Source organism: Carassius auratus, chromosome 36, assembly GCF_003368295.1.
Source record: "Carassius auratus strain Wakin chromosome 36, ASM336829v1, whole genome shotgun sequence".
Classification (NCBI taxonomy): Eukaryota; Metazoa; Chordata; class Actinopteri; order Cypriniformes; family Cyprinidae; genus Carassius; species Carassius auratus.
Genome location: NC_039278.1, coordinates 12,148,667 through 12,175,014, shown reverse-complemented (window position 1 = coordinate 12,175,014; position 26,348 = coordinate 12,148,667). Strand labels below are relative to the sequence as shown.

Genomic DNA, 26,348 nt, shown 5'->3' with positions numbered 1-26,348 from the left:
AGCAAAGTGGTGGCTGGACTGGTTTTGTTCTGTGGAGGTGGGAGGAAGGACGGTGTCAATATTCACAGAAATCCTCCTTTCGATTGAGTAGGTGGCAGCCATGTTCTTGGAGGGGTGTGATGAAATAGTGTGTGTTTTTGTTTTTGTGTAGAGGAAGAGAGTATTGGAAGTGTGCAGTTGCATGGTCGTGCTTGGACTCTTCAAGATCGATGTTTATAGAAGTTCAGATAGATTTTCCCTTGTGTATTTTAAACCAATAATGCTTTATCAAGATGTGTGTGTATAGAAAATATACTTTTCCATAAATACGTACGACCTGTTACACTTAAAATAGTTTTGTTTGATTAGTTTAGCAGCAGGCTAATGCCAAGTCTACTGCTCAGGAGACTTGATTTTACACCGATCAGTGTTGATTTCGTTGACGAGATAGTAACGAAATAAAAATTTTATTTTGAATAACATAAACTATGATGAAAATCTATTGAGATTTTCGTCAATTAATAAAAAAAGGGAGGAAAATATTAGGGAGGGGCGAACTGGGAAAAGATCCACTCAAAACAAATGTATTTTTCAGGTTTATTGGGAGGTTAAATGGGCACATTTTAGCTGAATTGATCTATCTGGCGGGACATAAGCTAGCATACACTAGCTGCACATCTCATAAGACGTTCAAAAATATCAATGTCTGGGATGAGAAAAGAGCAGACATATGGATAAAATTGAAAAAAGTGTGACAACGTGAAAGAGAACTCAACTCAGTCCAGTTTTCTGAGCACACACAGCCAAACCACGGATATTCACTCGGTTATGTCTTAATTCAACGTAAACAGTTGGGAGAATATCGGATTTGTGTCAGTATATTGCATCGTGAATTTTGGTTTTAAAGCTGTCTGAGCAGGGGGATGTGTCCAGATGCTCCAGAATCAACTCCTAAAGCAGTTCAGCGTTTGGGAATATTCATAAAACAGCAGTTCTTGCTGATCCGGGGTCAGTATTTATTTGTCATAACTTGTTAAATAAGATGAAAGGGGTGGCTGCCTGGAAATGATTTTAGGTCACTGCTGAATCTTAATTATATGAATAACATTACATGTGGACTTGGATTTGGATTTGCTTGCGTTCACATTAACCACTTCAGTGGGAAAACTGATTGTGGAAACAATGATACATTTTGATGAAAAGAACAGCATTTATTTGAAATATAATATCATTAATTTACTGTCACTTTTGGTAAACTTGTTGCATCCTTGCTGAATAAAATAAATGTATTAAATTAAAAATAATAAATAAATCAATCAATCATTCCTATTTATCACATTACTGACTAAAAAGTTGCATGGGTCAAACATGATAAAAAAAAAATCAACTATGATTACCATTTATAATATAAACAACCACTATTTTTTTTCTCTGTGCCATATGTTTTAACTTGCATTCTTTACTAGTGATTAATTTTAAAAAGATGCAAACATGTCTTGATGAAAGCATGTGCATTTTAATATCATGTTTAACAGAGGAGTTTGGATCTTGATGTCAATTACCTGCTAATTCAACATGACGTGATGCTGGTGAACATGACAGCAATGAGTCAAGATTGATCAGAGTTTGTGAATGTGAGGATGGGTGTTTGGATGTGTGTGAGGGTCCATTGGTGCTTATGCATGAGGATGTTGAAGGGGTGCAGCTGTCTCTTTTGTGCACTGATGGCCCAAGCAGCTAGTTGCCTCACCAGGTGGCCAGTGGCTGAGTGTGCGTATAACAATGTGTTTGTGTGTGTGTGCCGGCTGGAGAAGAGTGACAATGAAGACATGTGACCCTGAGACTGGACTGCATGTCACTAATACAATTATAGATACAGATCTCATTATGTGCGTCTACCCTGACTAAGGTTTATTGCCTCTCAAGCTGAGTCAGTGTTACTGTGTACGGAGTCAAAGTGCCGTTACTTGAACAGTAACACAGATTTTTTCAGAGATCTCTGCAATACTAGATTCTGATTTGTCAGTCACAGCATTCTGGGGTCAAATGTTTTTCCCAGACAACACAGCTGTGCTAGTTTCATTATAATTTTGTAATTATTATATGTGAAAACATTAAATATATGAAGTAATAGTAGTAGTAGTAATAATAATAGTAGTAATACAAATTATTATATAATTATTCAATTTCTAAGTAGCAAGCCATTTATATATATATATATATATATATATATATATATATATATATATGGTCAGCCAAATTATTTATAAAGTATGATTATGATGATGATGATTATTATAGATAATAAATATAGTTTTTTAATTATATATCCAACATTTCTGTCCAGACAAATTACTTAATTCATGTACAAAAATATTTTCAAAACTTACAGAAATGGTACCTGTGATAAAACATGAACAAATGTGTCTTGTAGCCGTTCTTTATGAGAAAACAGACACATTCATGTTTCTTTGAGACAGATGGAAGCAAAATGAACTGCGACTAATGTAGAATGTCCTGATGTGAGCTATGAAGCCAGATATCCCGTGCACGTTTTATTCGGCTTCTGTATCTCACTGCGTTTATCTGAACTAAATGCTGTTTATCCCCTTATGTTTCTCTCGTTTTACTTCCAAACCTGAACTCTAGCAGCTAGAAACAGGTGCATATGAAATGGTTTTGTGCTCGGAGTACATTTGATTTCTCTGATTGTTGTCCTGTGATGTAATAGCGAGGAACAAAAGGCTGTGCCCTTTGTTCATTCTTGTCTTTTCCTCATTTCGCGCTCCAGCTTTACACATCGCCGACGCCGTCAACATAACAGATGCCGCTGGAACTGCGCTCCCTCCCTCGGTGTTTTCACATTTCCTTCTCAGTCCCTCTGTCCTCGTCTTCATCTATCAGTCTGTTTAAGCCTCCCTGTGGTTAGCCAGCCCCTGCTTGCCCTCTCTTGCTCCCCTCCTCTTTCCTGCATCCCCCCCACCTCCACACCCCCTCTTTGGCTCTCTCGCTCCCTCCATCCCTCCATTTGTTTTTCTGCTCGGTATCAGACAGCAGGATTGCAGCTGAAGACAGGTTGCTGCTGCGTTTTCTCGCCTGAAAGAAAGAAAGGATTACCGTCTGGAGACTGCAACCGGGGAGGCAAGTCCGTCTTATTTTTCTGCACACTTTCGGTCTCTTTTTGCGCTCTCATGAGATGCGGGCAACGGATTAGAGGGTTTGCTGGTGATGTATGGGGCTTAGTGCATGTGGTTGATGCCTCATATATAGGCTAAAGGGTTGGATTGGGGGTGGGGTTGTTGTGGGGGTGGGGTCGGGGTTGTAGTGGGGTTGAGTCAGGGGAAAGAATGCGAAAAAAAGAGCGAAAGATCGAACCTTTCAGTCACATCTCGTTCACAGGGACAGATGGCTTCTAACTGAGGAACTCTCTCATCAATATGATTTATTCTCAAGCCATTGTCTAGAGTCCCTTTGGGGCACGGACTTCATTTTTCCTTGGCGAGCATGTGTACGTGTGTGTAAGCATGTATAAGTGTGTGTGTGTGATGGAATGATGATGTGGCAGAGGGAGTACGGTGTACTGAAGGGCCATCACCCTTGATGTAATGAGCAATGATCAACTCGCCACCTGAAAAGCGCCCAGCATCGAAGCAGCACAGGAAAATGTTATTTGCCACTGCCCTTCACTCAACAGCACACACTACGGATCCCTCATGTGCTGTCTCAGACAGGTTTTACTGTCCAGTCATATGCTGTCTTCTTATGTTAAGCATCACAAACATTGTTGCTAGGTAGATCTCTACATCTGAGAGAATGTGTTTGTTTGTTCACTCTGTGATTTGTAGCTTTCGTCGTTTCGATAAAAATATGTTTTTGAGTCAAATATGCGAAAACACGAATGCAACTCGACATTTGCATCTTCTTTTTAGCTACTTGTGTTAACGGGGAGCATCCACAGCTACCCGTGTCTGTGAGAGCTAGCTAATTAGCATTTAGCATGTGTGTTACTCTGTCTGCCGACAAGCAAAGCGCTACAGCCGCGGGCTTGGAGACAGGGTAGATCTGAAGAGCATCCCAGTCGCAAGTCAGCTACGATTAGCAGACAGAAGAGAGATAATACCTGCAGGGAGCTGAGGGCTCTCAGTAGGGATCAGAAACATTCAGGTGAGTTTTAGCATTGACAGTCTGTGGCTGGATGGTGTGTCGCACGGTTTAATCCAAAATGTGTTTTTATGTTTGCCATCCAAAATGGGTTATTCGTTGGTCTGGTCCTCTCTGTTTGGGTTCGTCCTGTGTTTCCAGGCTCCATTTTGATATGTCAGCTCAAGCTTGATATCACTGAGCAAGCATATGTGGGCGGCATACTGAGAAATTCAACTAAATCTGGCCATTTTCAGATTCTGAATCCCCTTCCACATTTTCTTTGGCCAACACCTTGTTCGACGTAAATGTTGCGATTTGGATATTCTTGGCCTGAAAGGCCCGTTCGCTCTCAGCACTTGATGTTCTGAATTCAAAAGCATTTTGTGAATTCATTTGCAAGTCAAAAGCCCCCTCAGAAAGTGTTGATTACCGTGAGAGTGGACAAACTAGAGAGCAGCATCAGGCCTGTCCAGGGGGCACTACTTTGGATGGGTGGATTTAAAAAGAGGTTTGAGGAACAAAAGGAGAAGAATGTCCCTTCAGATATCACTCCATTCATCAGAATAAGAAAGACCAGGACTAGGAATCTGCAGCAAGTTGCCCATTTATTATTATTATTATTTAAAGATGTTCTTCAGAATTACTCCATCAAAACTAAAGTATCTTCAGTCTAGTTGTCCTTCACCCAAATGGAATGGCATCTACACATACTTTCCTTCCCAAAGACCCATTATAAACTGACTGTTCGGTTCAGAAGTGGTTCTATCACCATTCACCCACCCTCATGCTAATTCAAATCTATATGACTTACTTTCGTCTGTGGAAAACAAAAGAAGAATGTTCAAGAATTTTTCTGTCCACAGTAAATGGGACCCAAAACAACACTGACATTTTTCTAAATATATTCTTTTATGTTCCACTGAAGAAAGAAAGAAAGAGTTTGGAAAAGCATGAGGTTCAGCAAATGATGACAGAACATTCATATTTGCGCAAATTAACACTTTGGTCATGTACTCATCATAGAAAAGCTCTTGATGCAGCTCTAGATGCATACTAAGGCCTTCACCTCCATGTTTCACACAACAAAGCAATTCTGCTTTTCTTCACTGGCTGAAAGATTGATATTATGTAAAAGGTGAGCTTTAAATCCAAATTACATCTCCACGGGGCTGAGAAGATGATTCACGCTGAGCTCCACCCAGAAATAGAAGCTCGTACACAGGCTACGTGACACAATGTGTTTTTATTTCTACCTCTGGCCTATTTCCTCAGGGTTTCATCGGGAGATGCCTGTTTGTCATATAGCCACTTTAATCATTCAACTCTGAGGGCAACACAGGAAGATTGAAAGATTTGCCTGAGAATTATAGGACTTGTTTGATGGATGAGGGAAGTAATTTCTTTGAGTGGCTATTAATGGTCAAACGGCTATTCAAAACCATATTCAGTTGATTTGATTTAATTTCAAGTTCACACACACATTTTAAGCTTTATGTTGAAAGATGGGGGACAATATGTGGATGGATTTTATACCAATGTGAAAAGATTAATTTGCCTTAAACAAAAACAACATAAACATTTAAAGGGGTAGCTCATCCCCATTTTTTTATTCAAATATAATTTACTCACCCTCATGTCATTCTAAACATTAATTACTTTATTTCTTCTACAGGACTTAACATTTCAAGTTTACATGCACATTTTTAAGCTAAATTTTTCTAAATTTTAAGCTAAAATTTTTTTAGTCCAAGGTGATAAACCAGTACCTAAAAACCCATCTAAATCATTTAAGTGAGAGTTTGTCCATAAATGAAAATGCTGTCGTCATTACTCACCCTTATGTTGTTCCAAACCTTTATGACTTTATTTCATCTGTGGTATGTAAATATATATATATAATGTAGAGCGGGACTTCATTTAGTCTTTTTTTGCTTTTTTAGAGTTATGGATTGCCTTTTCTGATATAATTGGTTAATATTATGATTCTCTGCCCACATGCACATTACATTTGGGAGCAAAACATTTTACTTTTGGAACCCCTATAGAAACCTATATACAGTGGATATGGAAAGTATTCAGACGCCCTTAAATTTTTAACTCTTTGTTATATTGCAGCCGTTTGCTAAAATCATTTAAGTTAATTTTTTGCCTCAATGTACACACAGCACCCCATATTGACAGAAAAACACAGAATTGTTGACATTTTTGCACATTTATTAAAAAAGAAAAACTGAAATATCATATGGTCCTAAGTATTCAGACCCTTTGCTCAGTATTTAGTTGAAGCACCCTTTTGATCGAATACAGTCATTTTTGACAGTCTTTTTGGGGAAGGATGCAACAAGTTTTTCACTCCTGGATTTGGGGATCCTCTGCCATTCCTCCTTGCAGATCCTCTCCAGTTCTGTCAGGCTGGATGGTAAACGTTGGTGGACAGACATTTTCAGGTCTCTCCAGAGATGCTCAATTGAGTCAGGGCTCTGGCTGGGCCATTCAAGAACAGTCACGGAGTTGTTGTGAAGCCACTCCTTCATTATTTTAGCTGTGTGCTTAAGGTCATTGTCTTGTTGGAAGGTGAACCTTCGGCTCATTCTGAGGTCCTGAGCACTCTGGAGAAGGTTTTTGTCCAGGATATCCCTGTACTTGGCCGCAGTCATCTTAACCTTGATTGCAACCAGTCGTCCTGTCCCTGCAGCTGAAAAACACCCCCACAACAAAACACCCCCACAGCTGCCACCACCATGCTTCACTGTTGGGACTGTATTGGACAGGTGATGAGCAGTGCCTGATTTTCTCCACAACACATACAACTTAGAATTAAGGCCAAAAAGTTATATCTTGGTCTCATTAGACCAGATAGTCCTTCAGGTGTTTTTTTTTTTTTTTTAGCAAACTCTATGTGGGCTTTCATGCGTCTTGCACTGAGGAGAGGCATCCGTCGAGCCACTCTGCCGTAAAGCCCTGACAATTGGAGGGCTGCAGTGATGGTTTACTATCTGCAACTTTCTTCCACCTCTCGACTGCATCTGTGGAGTGCAACCACAGTGATCTTTGGGTTCTTCTTTACTTCTCTCACCAAGGCTTTTCTCCCCTGATAGCTCAGTTTGGTCGGACGGTGAGCTCTAGGAAGGGTTCTGGTTGTCCCAAATGTCTTCCATTTAAGGATTATGGAGGCCACTGTGCTCTTGGGAACCTTAAGTGCAGCAGATATTTTTTTGTAACCTTGGCCAGATCTGTGCCTTGCCACAATTCTGTCTCTGAGCTCTTCAAAGCTCTTCAAGAAATGGACAGCACCTGAGTTAAATATATGAGTGTCACCAGCAAAGGGTCTGAATATTTAGGACCATGTGATATTTCAGTTTTCTTTTTAAATAAATCTGCAAAAATGTCAACAATTCTGTGTTTTTCTGTCAAAATGGGGTGCTGCGTGTACATTGAGGAAAAAAATGTACTTAAATGATTTTAGCCAATGGCTGCAATATAACAAAGAGTGAAAAATCTAAGGGGGTCTGAATACTTTCCATACCCACTGTATATACCTATATGATAAATCATTTGCATTAGCACCACTGACATTTATTAAGAAATTATAAATAATATCAGTTTTGATTTCAAATTGTTCTTTAAGCACTTATATATAAATAATTAAGTCAATCATTGGTCAATACTACTATGTTTTGTTGAAGCGTAATAAAAGAAGGGAAATGACAAAAATGTTGTCACACACAGTAGCCACCCCCCACCACCCCTGCCGTATGCCCCAGTGGCCTGTTGGAGTTCAACAGTAATATTGTATGCATGCACACTGATTTTTATCTGCTAAATCTGATTCAGCCTCTAATCCCCATCCTAGACCACCATTTGATTGCCTTCGTCACATCATATTTGTGTATGGACTTGTGCCAGCGAGAGAGAGAGAGTGAGCAAACGTCTTGTTTGCAGGGGGAGCCATGTGTGTATCTGTCTGCAAGTGTGTGTTGGAGAAGAAGGAGGGGGAATATGGTGGGAGAGAGAGAGAGAGAGAGAGAGAGAGGTGGGTGGGTGGAGGTGGATGAGTGTGAGCCTGAAGACGTTTAGCTCAGATGGTGTTTGCTGTGCGTGCCCCTCACATTGGCTGAGCTTCAGTGCTGGGCTGGACGGCTGCTTTACAGAGAAAGAGATCGAGAGGAAGAGAAGGAGGAGGGATGACAGACTGGCCAGCTCTTGCTAAAATGCAAGCGTCTGATGCGAACTGGAACAGGATTCTGGGATTTTCTGCTCTTTTCCATTGGATTTCAGCTTGTTTTGGAAGATCTTAAGTGGATTGCTTACGTTGGAGATTGCGATGCGAGGTTCTCTGCTAAGGTAATTTAGCCGTTTTTCATCGGGAAAAATCACCTGGACTCATTGGCTTCCGGGGTCTGGCATTATTGGGGGGTGGGGAATGAGGGATGCAAAAAGAGTGACAGACAGCTGGGAGCAGCAGTGCAGGCAATGTAGCTGAATATGTGACCGTATTGAGGATGTGAGTTGTTGAGGATGGCAAAATGGTGCACTAGAGATGCCGCGGTCTGCGTTAGCCACTGGGTCGTGCAAGTACGTGCTCGTCTGCTTGAGCGAGTGGAGGCTGAATTAAGCTGTGATCACTTGACATGTTGGAGGCCATTATGTTTAGAGTTGAACAGTGTGGCAGACGTCTCTCTCCCAACCCCCCTCCCATCCACACCAGCCCTATATCTGCCTCTCCGCTGCAGCCGCTGTCTCCGGCCGTATGTGTGCCTGAAAGGCTTTCTCATGCTCGTTTTCTCTCAGCCTTGTAAGCTCAGAAAAGAGTCAGTTTTTAAGGGTTCTCTGTGTCCTATTGGTGTTTATAGGTTAAATAGCTGCATTCTCTGGCTTATAAATGACAGGTTGGTGTTTTATGGCTCTCATGTACATCTAGGTTATTTGATGAGGATGAAGATTTGAGCCAAGTAAATCTGAAGCCAGGAATAGGCCTGCTGTGTGTATGGTTGTATTGCATGGTGTTCCCTTGTAAGCTAGTTTTTGGACTCAAACACCAATCAAATCAGCTCATCAAAGCATTGATCGTTAATTTCTGCAAAGCATTATCTGGCATGCCTTGATGGATTGATCAGTTGTTTTGGAACAGACATCATTGGATGGAGTAGACTGGATTTAACGGAGTCTTTGAGTGCTAAGACCATGCTTTGTTTTGAAGTGGAGGTCTTTTTTTGGGGGGATATGCTTTCAGAAACCTACCTAATTTTGTTAATGGGAGTATGTGGGGTGGAAAATGCTAGAATCAGGAATCTGTTGCGGATTAACCCTTTGCTGGGACAGATGGTTCTGTCTCCCACTGAGCCGGAAGGGCTGACTGTCAACATCAACATGGGCGCACATCCCTGCGCCTTTCCTGATCAAGAGTCTTCCCTTTTCTACTGTCTCCCAGTTCCAGATCTCCCAAAAAAGGGTAACATAAGATGCCAAGTTTCTTCCTATCTCTCTCTCTCTCTCTCTTCAACCTTCTGCTTTGTCTAGTTATAAACCATTCTGGCTCAAAATAGTTTTTAAATAAAAAAAATTACTAAGCTTGTTTTTGTGGAGAGATTGCATGTGTAAACATACATGATACGCCTTGGTCCAAGAAAAACAATGTACCAAATGTTCTTCACAGTCTGGTTTGTGTTGTGGGTAAGAACACCACTTTACCATGGTAAAATCACTGTAATACACTGTGATACGACATTTCAAGCTTTAGTGATGGTTGATTGCGAAGATTTGTTAATTAACCAATGATCGGTTGTGTATGTACAATGTGAAGTGTTAGCATTACCAGTACAAGCTATTACAGTACAATCCGGTGTGTTTTGATAAATCTGTAGTGATCTGTCAACAGTTTGTGGGCATCAGTCACACGGAAGAGAAAGCAGAGGCTCTCAAACGCCTCTGCTGTGACAAGACTGTCAATATCTTGTATTTCTTTGAACTCTACTGATGTCGCCTCCAGCCTGGACATGCCATTTATTGCTGCTTTGCCTTTTGATTAATGCTTCTGACAAAGTATAGGTATTTTCAGATTCTCTTATTTTTTGTACTTCAAAAATCCTTTCTTCTGTTCCGTGTCAGTCAGGATATGCAACAGGTGGTGTAATAACTTCAGTGCGCTTGCCAAAGGTTAAAAGGTTTACAATTGTATGCCCCCCATTTATCACCTAATTCTAATAGTCATTAATGACTATTAGAAGTAGGTGATAAATGGGGGGGCACCTTCCTATTTTAAGGAGCATTTTACAATTGCATACAATTGAGAGTGTAAGATGCGTCCTCTGTATTTTTTATCGGTTGTTTCATTGGAGAAATTTTGAAATAAGTTCGTACTACACCAACTTTTATTAGCATGCTAATGATGTATTATTTCCTCACCAGTCATGTCAGTGCCTTTCATTTATAGATTAGAGAGAGAAGCACATGCAGGGAAAAAAGGAGAGATGACAAGATAGCAAAAAAGAGAGAAAATAAAGGAAGAAGAAGAATGAGAGTGAGCAGCCTGTATTACTCACTGGGTCAGGGTCATGAAAAAATTCAATCAAGCCATGCAGATAACGGCTCAGAACAAACACGTTCCAGTGTACAAGAGCATTTTTTCAATTAGTTTTTATGTATTTAACTGGGGGGGCATCAGAAGACGCAAGAAATTGCTTCTGTGAGAAGAGCGCAGAAGATTAAGCATCTCAAACTAACTCAGTTTTTCTCAGAGAAAATTGAAATCATGCTTGTATTTCAAGCCAAAAACCACAGGCCCTTTAATAATTTTGGAAAATGCGCACACATCCGAATGCTGGTATAGTAAGAGTCTTGACTATTATTAGAATGATGATGATAATGATTTGTTTCCAAATGTGTTAACAACAGCCTACGCTACACGGCTAACTGAATCACGGCGGTGAGGCTCCGAGTCACTTAAAGCGTTGCGTCTGATTGATTGCCTCTCAAGTTACTGCAGTATTGCTCTCCAGGAATGCAATACCTCTCCTTAAACGCCTCGATCCACTTTATAACTGGACAATATGTTGCTATGTCCGATTTCACAATGCCAGGTAACATTTGTGTTGTGGCTGTGAGAGGTGAAGCTGACCTACTATGAAAGAAAACAAAGAAGCTACAAAACTTCTTTGTGTCTGGATTGGGAAAGGAAAGTACATTTTGTGGGCATTTCAGGCACCTAGATATGTATGTAATAGCATTAATATAAAATATTTACAGTATTATTATGTTTTTAGATTTCTTTTAATCAGTGAAGGATTAATTTTGTTGGCCAACAAATAAAAGACACAATGAAAGTATTTAATGCATTAAGGCTTCTGATGTTGTGCCAGTTTCACTGTGTTGCACACCTTTGCCTGACCTTTAAGGATTTGAATATAGATACATGCTAATTTTGAATCCTATTATGTTTAAGAGTCATCAGACACTGCTGAATCATACAGGCTTACTATTTTTGTCCACTTTGCAACTCTGGTTTATCTCTTCTCTCAGTGACAGATTAGTATGCGCATGCACACATAGCAAATGGTTTGAAGTCAAGGCCTTGTTAAACTCAGGTGACTCTAAAGCCAACATCCAGCTTTATGATTCAAAGCTGCCTGTTTTTTTTTTTTTCATTTTTTGTGTTCATGTATTTATTTCATAGCATTTTATTGTGACATTGCATCTCTGCCAATGTTTTGCTAAAGCTATTTACATTTAATTTTGCTTTTACTTAGGTTTAGATATTTGAAAAAAAAAAATAACCATGAGGGTTTGGATTTGATTTATAACCCGTCCTAAAATATTTCCTCCATGGAGAGGAAAACACATATATATTGCAGTTTTCTTTTTTCTTTGTTGACATTTCATTTTGAATAGTATTTTTTTTATCCTATAAAAAAAGAAGTCCTATTGTTTACTTTAGGGATTCATCCCAATTCATTGTATTTAGTTTGAAAAAAAAAAAAAAAATAATAAATTCAGTTTTTCCACGCAAACTTGCAGCTTGTTGAGGAGAGGTCTGCTTTTTCTTTAAGATGACACACAGTTTTAAAGTAATAAATTAGTATTGCTATATAAAAATTTGTTTTTGATATACAAACAATAAAAAAGAAGCACTTGCTTACCGTTTTGTATATGAATCATATTGATCACTTTCTTTATTCAATATGCATATTGGAATTCTTAGATAAAATGACGTCAAATTAGAGCAGCCTTCTATGTGTGCCCTCTTGACTTGCCATTTTCTAGCTTTCATCACTTTCACGTGCACTGATTCACTAAAGCCCCTTTCACACTGCACGTCGGACCCGCAATATTTCCGGAACATTGCCGGGTCGCCTTCTGTGTGAAAGCAACCACGTCCCGGGATTGATTACCGAGTTCGACCCGGGACGAGCGCTGTGTGAACAAAAGCCAGATCTAATTCCGTGTCAAAGTGATCACGCTAATTATCGCGCGACTCTTTTACCTGCTGTTTTGAATTTAGATCAACATTCACGATGAAAACATATGTGCAAACTGTAATGAAGCAGAGATCAGTTAGTTCCTCACTTTCCGCTCTGACGCAGAGATCGTTTGCTTGCTTCAGTGAAAGCATAACATGCCTAACGTTTTCGACTCGTACATTACACGTCACGCGCTGATGTCACGTGTCGTTACGGGATCTTCAAGGGTTGTGTGTGAAAGCACGCACATATAACGGGTCATCACTGGCAGTGTGAAAGTGCCAAATCTAGCGACCAGGGAACAATTGCAGGAACACTTTACCCCTGTATTTGCATGAATGGCAGTGTGAAAGGGACTTAAGCTGTATAGCCAGTCAAAGTCATCTGTCTCACCGACTGCTCAATGCTAGCAGTGGCACAAAAGCCACCAACTGCTTAGCAACACCTTGGCAAGCACACTAGCTTTTTTTTTTTTTTTTTTTTTTTGGTTTTAGAAAGTTTTAGTTTTTTCAAAAGAAAAAGGTGTTTAGAAATTATTTTTTCATCTTTTATAGGCATGTGAGTCTGTGAAGCCTTATGCCTAGAGATGTTCGTGGGAAGCTGAAGTTTGACTGAGCAGAACTTCAGGTTGTTATTTACAGTATGCTGACCCAGGGTCCGTGCAAAAACCTTCCAAATGGCAATTCTTAGGTTGTGCTTTTGAACTGGTCTTCCAAAATAATGCTTTGAAAAAACCAAAATGTATACACATATAATACTTTTGAATTTTATTATTATTATTAATAACTCAAAAAAGGAAAGTTTATCAAAAAGGAACTTCATGCTGTTCCAAATCTGAATAAAGTCCTGTTATAAAGTTCGAGTGTAGGTCATATCAGAAACCTGAACTAGGAACACAAAACTGGGTGCTGCAGTGCTCCTGGAAACCCAGCACTAAAATAAACTGATTTATCAGACACGGCTATTTTTAGAGTCAGTTTGTGTGCTGGATGTGCACACGCGGCATTGTTGTTTTTCTGATGTATTTTAGAACGTGTGATGTTTAACTTAAATATGCATGTCTTTGGTGCTTTCAGGTTCCTTGCTGGCTTAACACTTCACAATGCAGATTTTCTTTTACACGCTGCATGTGTTTATGTCATATGCAAAGAAGTGTAGAAAGATCAAGCTCTATTTTGAGGAAAATAAGACAGACCTGGCATGGAAACTTTGGATTGTAATATTACATTTTACAGCAATCTACCACATCCTGGAAAGAATTATATATTTATTTGTCTTTTTGAGGCGTAGAGATCTTGAAACTTGCTGTCATCTGAGACACTTGAGGAGAAATGACTTAAAATAGGGATCAGTCTGTCATTAAGAATGAATGAGCCTCTGTGTTTGCTGCCAAATCGCTGCACTCATTTCAATTCAGTTCACAGCTCTCCGATTCTGTCCTTGTGCTAACCACAAGTTCACTTAAAGGATTAAATCACCCCCCAAAATTAAAATTCTGTCAAGATTCACTCACCCTCATATCGTTCCAGATCCGGATGACTTTGGTTCTTCCATGGAATACTTCAGATGTCATTTTAAGGAAAGTGCTTGCTCTAAAGCAAATGTTTTATTTTGCAAAAGTACAAAAGCACTTTTGTCATCATCTAACACTCACTTAAAATAAAAATAATCATAATAATACTGATATTATCTTTGGCAAGTCTAAATTAATATATACACTTTTCATACTGTACATTATAACGTTGTGATGCCTAAATTCACTCATAGCATTTAAAACAATTGATTTAATTTATTTAGACACAATAGTATGGAATTGTAATATTGACCATTTATTTGTTATTGGACAAATACATAAATATATATTCTTTTCAGACAGAATTTTAATATTGGTACATCCCTTTTTGTAATTGCAAAGCTTTTAAAAAATGTTGGTTTAAAATAACGTAAGGGTGAGTAAGGCCTGGTTCACACGGGACGATTTTAAAATTGTCGGCAGATTTTCCAAACCTGAGAGACCCCACACACGGCGATAAAAAATCACGGGTCTAACAGTTTTGGTCGCTCCGTGTGTGGTGTGCAGCCACACGGCAATATCAACACATCACACACAAACCGATTTGACTCCCGAGCATTCCCAGGTCAGACGGGAAATCTCGCAAAATCCCTCGAGATCAAACGTGACTTTAGAGTAAACAATCATGGCGGACGAAGAGGATGCAGTGGCCATAGTTTGTGCTTTGTTTTTAACGGGAAAAAAAAACATAAGAAAAATAAGAAAAGGCGATGGTCAAAGAGGTGGAGACGACGCGAGCATGGACTATACTTGCTATATCATGATATGGAGATAAGTTGTTGTTTTATCTCATAGAAATGTTGTTACGTACTACACAGATTAATAACCGTTGAAATAAACGTTCATATATTAGTTTCCATGTACTCTGGTGGACTGCAGTTGTGGATGTAGTTATGCCCATCGACTTTATTTGTATTTGTTATATTATATACGCCGGCTGTTTTGATTTTGTTTCCCGGTACTATCACTGCCTCGTCACCTCGCGTTCTGATTGGCTACACGCCACAGTCCACAGGCTGCGTGATTGTTTGTCCTCGGGGGACACCACACACGAGAAGAAATCGGGCAAAATAAATCCAACATGTTGGATATCCCCGATTTGAGATCGGAGCGGTCCCGACATTCTTCCGAGCAGAGGAGATTAGTCTTAACACACCACACACGGCAGGAATATTTGATCAGATTATTTTACGATAATCGGAGCATCCTAAGATTGTCGGAAGGGCTGAATCGGGGCTAAAATCGGCCCAATTATCCTGCCGTGTGAACCAGCCTTTAATGATCACATTTTTGCAGGAAGCAGTATTTATCAAGATTTCCTCCTGTAGAGAGGACGGACAGACGCTAGCTCACAGGTGAGAGGAAGAAATGCCATTCAACATGACAGACAGATCCAGAATCAGTCGTAAGCTGAGTCAACAGCTCAGTCAGGCTTAAGCTACATGGGGTCTAAAGGGGATTACTGTCTGACAGACTGATCCAGAATCAGACTGCATGTCAACATCTCAGCCACACCTTGACTACACCTAGGGCAAGAAGAGACTGCTGTTCTTTTCACTGAAAACATTTACATTTGTCAAACCACAACGAAAGGGATGCCGATAAAACCGATATAACCTTTGAAGCTCTGTATATTTTTGCTAAGGTCATTTTTTTTTACTAAAGTCTAAATTTGATTTAAAAAAATAATTTGCACTCTTTTTGCGACCCTTAGAATTAAACAGGCAACATTACATAAGATTATCTAAATGTAAATGACCTTTGTTCTGATTGGCTAACTTCTTTGCATATGAAAACTAGTGGTGTAGTTCACGCTGTCATTCATCAGTACAGGCAATGTTGTTAAATGCTGAATAGCTGTTGATGTGTAAATGTGGGCGGTAATATGTTAATGCCCTCATAGTCTTTACATCAATACTGTGACGACTACAGATTGACCTGCTTTTGCAACTTAGTTTCCATAAATGGTCTTTGTGTTGTGAAAGTAAGTCTTTGGGGTCTGTTGAGTTCTTTTATATCAGAGGAGCTGGGAAAATCCTGTTTTCCATGAAATGACCCATTTGAAGATGATTTACAATCCACCTCCATGAGGAAAGCATGTGAAAAATGTGAAATCTGATGGATCTGAAAGAATTCCCTTCTGGGAAGGAGACTGTTGTATATTATAGATGCCCATTTCTACCTCCAAAATTTTAGATTTAGATTTAAGATTAAATATATGTAACTTTTCAGTTATGAGAAACTGACAGATATAAAATCAGAAAGATGTAAACTTTTTTTCTTTTTTTCACAATTCAGACTTTTTATCTCACAATTGCAAGAGTTTATATTATTCGGGTTACAGTCAGATGGAAACACTTTTGCGCTGAGAAAAAATTCATTCCATTAAAAACACTACGTAATACATAATATACCAAGTTATATTTGAGTGTGTATGTGTGCGTATGCATGCATGTGTTGCATGTTCCCAGGCTGCATTGTGGGAACTCCTGATGCTGATTCATTATGTAGCACCACTGTTCTTTTCCAGGGAGAGAATGTCTTCAGCCACACATACACACACATTTACTGCTTGGAAATACAATGGCCAGCAAATGTGGTAGCAGCTATAGCTACTGATGCATGTGTGTCAGCGAGGGGGTTATCATTTAGCAGAGGGTTGTAAACCCCCATTAAGAGATTGTTTCTCTTTTGGGCCCTGGATCATGCCATTTGGCGACAGCAACCCCTTCTGTTCGCAGTCACTGACCCACAACTGATGAGTTTGTGTAGGCTGGGATTGAACAGCTGCAGATTGTGAAGTTTGTTGTCACTTATCCTTACCTTTAGTGCTTTAGCACTTGGGTGCCTGATGAGCTTTCAGTGATCTAGCATAAGTATATTAACAGCAGAATCAAAAGTGATTATGCTGATTTCTTTGTTTAAAAAAAAAAGTCTATAAAGATAAGTGTATTCTAAAGTGTAATCTACTCTTGCTAAACACAGTGTGCTGATGTCACATGTGCACCCAGGGATAATTAAGGCCATTCAGAATCGAACGGTCATGGGAAAGCTGTAAATATCAAAGAATTTTACATTTAGTTTTTAATTCATGGAAATTAATACAAATTGCAGGGAAAATCATGAACCGTTCAAAAGTCTTTGCAAAGATTTTTTTAAAGAAATTTAAATTAATCAAAAATATTAGATATTTATCATGTTACAAAATATTTTTGTTACTAATAATTAGGGGTGTCCCCGATTAAGGATTTTCGTAGTCGAATCGGAATTTTCGAATCTTGCTGATATTCGACTAATAGTCAAATCATATGTTTGGGGATGGGGCAAAATACATTGAGTCAAGTCAGACATTTGTTTTTCTTTTCTGATGACGTTTTTTCTTTACAAATCTTCATCTTGTGTTTCTAATTTGTGACTGGCGTTTTTTTTTGTTCTCTCTTCGCACTCGTCACTAACCACGCTGCGCTGACGAAATACAACATCCACCTGCACGTCTTCCGGTTCCCCACTGTCAGCAAAAGTGAGAAATTTTGGTAACACTTTAGAATAGGTAACACTTGTTAACTACGACATTTCTCTTCAATTAGCTACTTATTAATAGTTAGTAAGGTAGTTGTTAGGTTTAGGTATTGGGTAAGATTAGGGATGTAGAATAAGGTCAAGTAGAATAAGGCATTGATATGTTCTTAATTAGCACTAATACATGGCTAATTTTCTAGTAATATGCATGCTAATAAGCAACTGATAATTGTTACCTTTTCTAAAGTGTTACCGAATTTTTTTATTTATTACATTTGTAATCTGGAAATTTATCTTACAAAAATGCATCAGTTCGCTACAGGGGGCCTTTATTCACTTCATTCATGTGACGGACATTTTATTATGGATTCGTGCACTTTATTTCACGTCTTCTGAACTGTTGACAACCCGATTAACCCCATTGAAAGGCTTGGAAGAGCAAGGACAATTTTTGATATAACTTCTAAACCAGATGGAATTCCCAGACTACCACAATATTGCTATAAAAAATAATGCTTGAAGAAAAATGTAATTCACAATACATTTGCCATATTACTTTAGCAGAGACATCATATCACAATAACCAAAGCATCTTAATAACTGAAAACGCAGCGCTGCAGAAGGGCTCTGAAGCGCTCACAACTTGGTGTTTTCAGCTGGCTAAAAACACTTTGGTTAACTTAATGGTGAACATTGACTTTTTTGCATATAATATCATGTCAGTAACAAGTTCATATAATACATAACGATATGTTATTTAGCAAATGCTCTCAGAGACAAGAAATTGTGTGCCTGATATAAAAGTTCACACAGGTGCTTGACTTTGCCTTTATATTTGTTTTTGAGGCTGTTGATTTGCACACAATCTTCGCTGTTTGGCATAGTGTGTGATATGAAACGGTTTGATCCCCTCAGAAATGAGAGATGAGGCTCCTTCAAAGGTTGTCCCTAGCAACAAGAAAATACATAATCATGTGACAGTCATGCTATTTATATTAGAGATGTTCATCTTCATAACTGAGGCTGATGTGATACGCATCTCGATGTATAGCCAGCGATACATGTGAAGCAGCTACAGATGCGATACGACTCACCCCTATTACGATGCAGTGAAATCTGATTTTGATTTGATTCAACACAATGTGATTAAATCCTATGCCATGCAATGGGGGGGGGGGGATGATGGTATGCAATTCAATAGGGTACAGATAGTTTGCTTTTATTTTGTTTTATTGTTATTATTTGATGGAAGCTGCAGCTCTACCTCGACCATGTTAATCTATATTCTGTGTGACTCATGACATGCCTCGGTCTCGTAGTGTTGTGATGTGTCATATTAATGTAGCATCAGTGAGTGATGATGAGAGAATGCACTTGAGAAACGGTTTAGAGAAGATAAAACAATCTACATATAAATATGTTGGTTACAAGTTTTGGTCATTTTGTAAATAATGAAAGTATAATGCATCTACTAATAATTATATATAAATACATATTTTTTTTACCGATGCATATGTTAGAAATGATGCATCATGATACAAATGCCAACTCAGTGCATCACATTGTTAACTTTTATGCAGATGCACCGATGCAAATATGTGAATCTTACCATCCCTAATTGATATATTTGTGGATATGTTTTTCTGCTTGCAGTAGTGACAAATGTTTCATATTGGTGCATGTTGTTTTAAGTGTGAAGTGAAAGTGCTTTGTCTTTTATTTATTGTTCATAGGAGCAGAACTAGGGTGCTTTATGAAATTAAACTTCTAAAAACTTAAACTTATTAAACTTCTTTTTAAATAGTGTTCCTGTAGCTCAATTGGTGACGCATTGCGTTATCAAGCGCAAGGTTGGGGGTTCGATTTCACGGGAACACGTGTAAAAATGTATAGCCTGAATGCAATGTAAGTCGCTTTGGATAAAAGCGTCTGCTAAATGCATACATTTTAATTAGGGTCGGGACTCGATTAAAAAAATTAATCTAATTAATTAGAGGCTTTGTAATTAATTAATCGAAATTAATCGCATTTTAATCGAATATAAATATTTGACCTGAAAACAGTGAGAAGTAATTTTTTTTCACATGGATTTATAGTATACCATTGAATAATGACTGAATACATAAGCTTAAGCAACAAAATATTGTTTATTTTTGTTCAACCAAGTCTAGCAGACCAGTGTAATTTTTGCCATGAAGTGTAGCAATAGCATATTTAGAAACAATTTAGAAATAGTAAATTTCAGAAATTCAGGAAGCTTATAGGTGCTGGAACCTTCTGTAAAGAGTTTTTTAAGTAAAACACAATACTGTCAATTACATTCAGAACATTGGAAACACTGACTATTAGAAAACATCTCTCTGTTGCTTCAGAGGCCATAACATACTAAGTCCAACTCTCAATAACCTTGGCCAAAACAATAAAGAGTTCAACATAAACTGTTGAACCAACAAAATAATATATAGTTCAACATAAAGTGTAAAGTCCACGCTAGCTGCTATATGTTTTGCGTTGAGGTGATACTTGAGGCTCGATGTGGTGCATGCTGCAGTGATATGCGGAGCGAACGCTAGTCGGTGCTTCAGTATAATCGGTCCGCTGAAACAAATCCAGTGAGAAACGTTCCGCGGTGCAAAAATAAGTTATTAAAAATGCGGGAATCCTGTAATTAATTAATCTTAGTTAACGCGTTATTTTTTGTGTAATTAATTAATCTCAATTAACGCGTTAAAGTCCCGGCCCTAATTTTAATTTAAATTTTTAAATTTAAATTTAATTTTTTAAATGAATTAATTTAATCTTAATTAATTATCTGAAGTAATAAACATGCAAACACTGCAAAATGTTCTGCCACAAGCTTGACTGACAGGCAAGTAGTTGCACAAAAATGACAAATAGTATAAATAAAAATAAATAATAAACAACACAAATATGCTTTTAAAGTTGAAGTGAAGCAGTCAGGCAAGTTTACATCATTTAGTAAAAAAAATATATCAAACACAATTAATTTAACCGTTTTAAAGAAAAAAGTATGTTTTGTTATAGCTTTTGGCTATAACAATGTTTTGTTTTGTTATGGCTAAATTGGCCAGTGAAGTAATATAAAAATTTTTCTTTACTTTTTAACACGTATGTTTTTAAATTGAACGAGATGAAATTAAAAGAACTGTTGAGCCCATAATAAGTGCAATTGTTATGCATTTGAGCCAATATGGTGAGGGGACTGAGCAGTATACTACCATTACGGGTGGAAGACCTGAACCTGCTGGTTTGGGGTTGTAACAATATAAAAAATTCACAATCACGGGAAGGAGGAGGCGGGAACCGGTGAACATTCAAATCAAGACTTAACAATAAAATAAACAAAAAACAGTGCGTCAGCCCCTCACGGACGACTGCCGTGCATAAACAAAAACCAAACACAAAATAAAGTCCAGGCCTGGTCCTCTCTCGTCCTTCACTGTCGTCGGTCCTCTTTTGTATCCTTCCGATCCCCTCCGTGTGGCTCGAGACCGGTGAGAGGCACAGGTGTCACTCATTTCCGAATCACTCCACCGGCCTCGCTCTGTTCCCCCGGCTCTCGGCCCCACCCCACTTGTCACAGGGGTGAAGAGTGGTTTTTGGAAACAATATGTGTTTATGTGGATACTCATCAAGACTGTGATTCGGATATCGTTTTGTGTGCATTTGGTCAAGAAGAAGTGAAAGAGAACTCAATTTGGTTCTCGCGTACACTGTCTGAGATGCGGCTTTTTGCGTGCAGACAGATCAACAGAATTGTGTGTGATTGGTTATAGTGCTTAACAATGTAAAAACGGCTAAAATCAAATGCGGTGAAACATGAGCAAATCACTTTCTATTAATTTATCAGCAACAGACGTTATAGTTTACATTTGTTTGTGCAGGGGCATTTTTGTCCCAATACCCCATGACCAGGGGAAGGCTAAGTGACACACAGGCTTTGCAGAGCATCCATTTTGGGGCTTGCGTTTTACACTAGTCGCTACCGAGAGGGCCTGTAAACCAAAGAGAATATTACATTGTGAGGTTGTTGAGAAAACTGAGTTATCATCAAATCTTTGATTTATCACCAGTGTCACTAAGATGGCTGCCAAAGAGCATCTCCCATTGTGGGGTGCTATTTATATCAGCTATTCATCAGCTCCATCAAGTGATGGGGAGATACAGCACGCAGGAGGATGAGCGTGTGAGACATGCGGTGACTGTCAGCCCACCGTCTTATCCTTCAGCATCGTGAATCGCTTCAGAAGACCCCAGTGTCCAAGTGCAAATAAATACAGTCGCGTTGATAAGACTTGATTTATGACAGCTGAGATATTGATTACAGATATAACACAAGGGGCAAATACACTTCAATCTGTATGAGCGTTGTGCATGTGGATGGATAATATGATCGATCATGGTGTCTAATAAACATGCTCTTGGGTTATCAGAGTACATTTGAATAGGTTGTGTGGAGAAAGAAAGGAAAAAAGGAAATACATGAAGCTTTAGTTACACCTAGGTATTAAGAGGAATGGAATGATCTTCTTTTTTGTAATACCTAGACTTATTTATCTGACCCTATGAAAGGATACAGGAAGTTAGTTGTAAAATGTTGTGATATTTATGAATTAGTTCATGATATTTGTAATAAAATATTTAAAATGTATATGTGTTTTCGTGAATTCAAGGGTAAGGAAAATATGTTTACTTTTTATTCGCTGATTACACCAGGTAATGTATTTAGTCATTAAATTGAAACAATTTTTGAAAATGGTCATATGCTTTTGAACTATATGAAACCAACATGGATACAAAAACAGTACATTTTGAAGGCCTTGTTAAAGTTCATTTATCATTTAAAGCCCTTGTCTAGATGCATGGTTGATTGATGGGTCTGTTTTACAGTTGTCTGTAATGTATTTAAAACCCCTCTTACACATGAATTTTGCACTGACCATTAGTGATTGGATCGCCTGAGACTGATTTTAATAGAAGGTCTAAACGGGGTGTAAGGGAATGTGATAGAGGAGTAGTCGTATTGACTCTTTGATCGCTAAAGCTGCTTTAATCTAATATGTAGTTACAGCAATACAGTGGGAATCGAGCCACACTTTGCTCTCCTACAACCAATTATCATCAAGGTGTTACAACATCTTCACTTTTAGCTGTGCAAAGCACTCTCACACTGATTTCACACCCAGCGCTTGGCTTCCAGGAGCCTGTAGACTGTAGCATGTGGTTGTTGTTGGCCCTGGTTTAGGTGGTAATCATAGACATGGTGTTTATGTGGTTTTAAGCATAAATTAGCAGTTTCATGTTGTCAGTATCTTATGGGTTCTGTGTCTTTTTTTGCTTGTCACAGGTACAACCCGCACCCCTCGTGACGGAGAGGTGCCAGGAGTAGATTATAATTATTTGACAGTGGACGAGTTTCTGAAGCTTGAACAGAGTGGGACACTGCTGGAGATTGGATCGTATGAAGGTAAACATTTATATGTAACTATGTTACTTGTCATAGTTTAAAAAAAAAGTTAAATGTTATATGTGTACACAGTGTTTTGAGAGTTTTTTCCCCCCATGCAGAACAAACTCTGAAGCTTTTCTCATATAAATACATGCAGTAGTAACTATTATCCATTGCATAACTTTTGGGATTTTGTATCTTCTCATACTAAATGTTATTAAGGTTTAGTTGTGATAAACTAAGGCAGTGCTCTTAGATCAATGAGGATTGCAGGATGGCACATTTGGCCCATAAGGTGAAAATCTGACCTTTTGTACATGGTTACATGATCAAAACTACTTATTTGATTAGTGATCCAGAAATAGTGCAGAAAATCAGTATTTATCTATTTGATTTCATATTTTTTGTTCAACATTTTTAGATGATACATTTTTTATATCATACTTTCAGATTATCAGTGTCAGAAATTAACTTATTTAATAGGTGACCTAGAAATAGTGTATGCACTTAATTATCATATTTACATTGTAATTTTTTTTTGTATTCTTAAACTTTCTTAGTATCAATCATAGATTATATATATATATATATATATATATATATATATATATATATATATATATTTATTTCAGATGTATAATTATTTACACACACAAAAATATATAAAGTATATTTTTATGATATTTTCAATGTAGTCTCAGACTTTTGGATCCCACTGTGCTCTATATATGTGTGAATTCTCACCCATTAGACATAACAAATGACACTTTTGACACGTTTTCAATGCTGCTGATATTCTTAAATGTTACAACTCTGAGTTAACCGCTTCAGACGCTCAGTGTGTGCGGCAGGGAACTGAACGACTCTTTCAAACTGATTCATGAACCAATTCACTCGTTTGCCAATTGGTTTGATCAAGCCTTTGAACAGAATTGACTCAAAAGAATGAATCATTCACGAATGGGCTTCGCTCATTGCCCAGAGAAAAGTAGACGGCACGTTTGGAATAAACTGAAGCATTTATAACATTTATTGCATTTAGATAAAGTAACGAGAGGAGCATCGCCCACAGTAACGAAGTAAAAGTACAGATTTTTCCCAAAAAAATTACTCAAGTAAGAGTATAAAGTACCCATCTTTAAATATACTCCGAAAAGTATTAGTTACCCTGAAAAATTACTCAAGTAAATGTAACGAAGTAAATGTAACTCGTACCCACCTCTGGACATGATCAGTTCACTTAGTTTTGTCATGGCCACAACATATCACGACAAAACTAAGTGAACTGACCATGTCAGCTCCTGGGCTCCGTAGTTTTGTCAAAATTAATCTTTTATTTAATATTAAGGTTTACGTGCAGCTGAATTCTAAAGTATTGCGCTAATTTAATAATGTGGAGGGCTTTTCTTTCGGACAGACAGCTCTGTCCATTGTGTACTCTCATTACCCTTAAACAATGCTGCCTGATTGTCCAGACAACACTGATAATGGTATAACCCTTGCATAAACTTCATGAAGACAAGCAGTCATTTTCATAATAGAGCATTTTCAAAACCCCACATCATCATGTCTTGCATTTCCTTTAACCCTCCTGATCTGAATGCTGGTAATATCCTCTTGTTGCCTAGGTAACTATTATGGAACACCCAAGCCGCCCAGCCAGCCCCCTAGTGGGAAAGTGATTACTGGCGATGCTCTGCAAGACAGCCTTCCTGGTTCCCAGCCGTCAACCCCACGCCGAACCAAGTCCTACAATGAGATGCAAAATGCTGGAATAGTGCCTACAGAGACTGAGGATGATGATGAGGTTCCTGAAATGAACAGTAGCTTCACAGGTCAGCAGCGAGCCGATTTGTTTGAGTTTCTGTCTGGCACATGGGAGAAGGGAGGAGGGATGCCTCTGTTGCTTTCCTCTTCCTTCACCATTGTGATTCAGGGAGGAAGGGGGAAAGAGCGCCATCTGGCTCTGGTAGAGGGTTTTTTTCGTGTTCGAAAACACCAAGATGGACTCTTCTCATCTTTATTTATTGATCCAACAGTTACGCCCGGCCAACTTTTACACTCTGTATCAGAGTATTGAGAGGGTTGCATTTTGTGGTGTTCTTAGAAGACATCTGTCTATGAAATAGATAGCCGCGTGATGTCTCTGTAATCTAATAAAAAGTGAGCAGCACTAATGACAGGTTTCAACAGTTTTGCGATGTGATTTTATTGCTCGAATCAAAGATCAGTGCAAATGTCCACATTGCATTATATTACGAATTCAGATATATTCCGTTTGGTCCTGGACAACAATAAAGCGCCGCCTGTTCACCTGTTAATCAAAAGTTTTGCGAAGAGAAGGGTTTGAGACTTCAACAAAGACATTTTCGTCATCTGAGCAGGTAGAAGGTGTACACATCTGAAGTTCAGTTAATACAGCTGCTCAAGCACTGAGCATTCTACATGTCATGTTTGCTGTCTGATTAAAAACTAGGAGTGCATTCGGATGCAGTGTTAAACGTTAAAAACATTTTTGTGCTTTATCAACATGAAGTAACACACTGACAGTGAATTATGTATACACTGTTGTTCAAAATCTTTTTTTTATGTGCACTGTATCTTTGATACATAAAAATAAGCTATATTGTTAAATATGTTTACAATTATATAAACTGTTGTTTAGTATAATTTTGATATATTTTAAAATGTAATTTATTCTTGTGATTGCAAAGCTGAATTTTCAGCATCACTTCTCCAGTCTTTATTGTCACATGATCCTTCAGAAATTATTCTAATATGGCGATCTGATGTCCAAGAAACATTTATTATTATTTTTTATAAATGTTGAAAACAGTTGTGCTGCTTATTATTATTATTATTATTATTATTATTTTTGTGGAATCTGTGATGCATTTCTTTTCCAGTATTTTTTTAATAAACAGAAAGCACGGAAGAACAGTATTTATTAGAAATAATATTAGCATTTTTTTTTGTAAAGTTATAAATGTCTTTACTGTCACTTTTGATAAATGTAATGCACCCTTGCTGAAAAACAGTAAATACCAGTGGATGCCTGCTCCTGATTCTACAAACTGGTCTTTGTAAGCATTATAAAGATGGTTGTGTATTTTAATCAAGAGTATGTTTGGCTATATTATAATATTTTATATTGCATGTTATGTTCAATATCCAAGTTGATTTTTAGGGCCCTTGATTTAAAAAGGCA

General features: G+C 38.2%; 1 protein-coding gene across 7 annotated transcripts in view; it reads left to right on the top strand.

The window, feature by feature from the left end:
- The window catches only part of LOC113055263 (membrane-associated guanylate kinase, WW and PDZ domain-containing protein 1-like), a 121,211-nt gene that overhangs the window by 55,669 nt on the left and 39,194 nt on the right, over nt 1–26,348 (top strand). For all 7 annotated transcript variants that reach the window (XM_026221423.1, XM_026221420.1, XM_026221422.1 and 4 more), the window contains exons 3-4: nt 23,039–23,158; nt 24,769–24,975. In XM_026221423.1, coding sequence (XP_026077208.1) covers nt 23,039–23,158; nt 24,769–24,975 — 327 coding nt within the window. The remainder of the gene's footprint in view (nt 1–23,038; nt 23,159–24,768; nt 24,976–26,348) is intronic.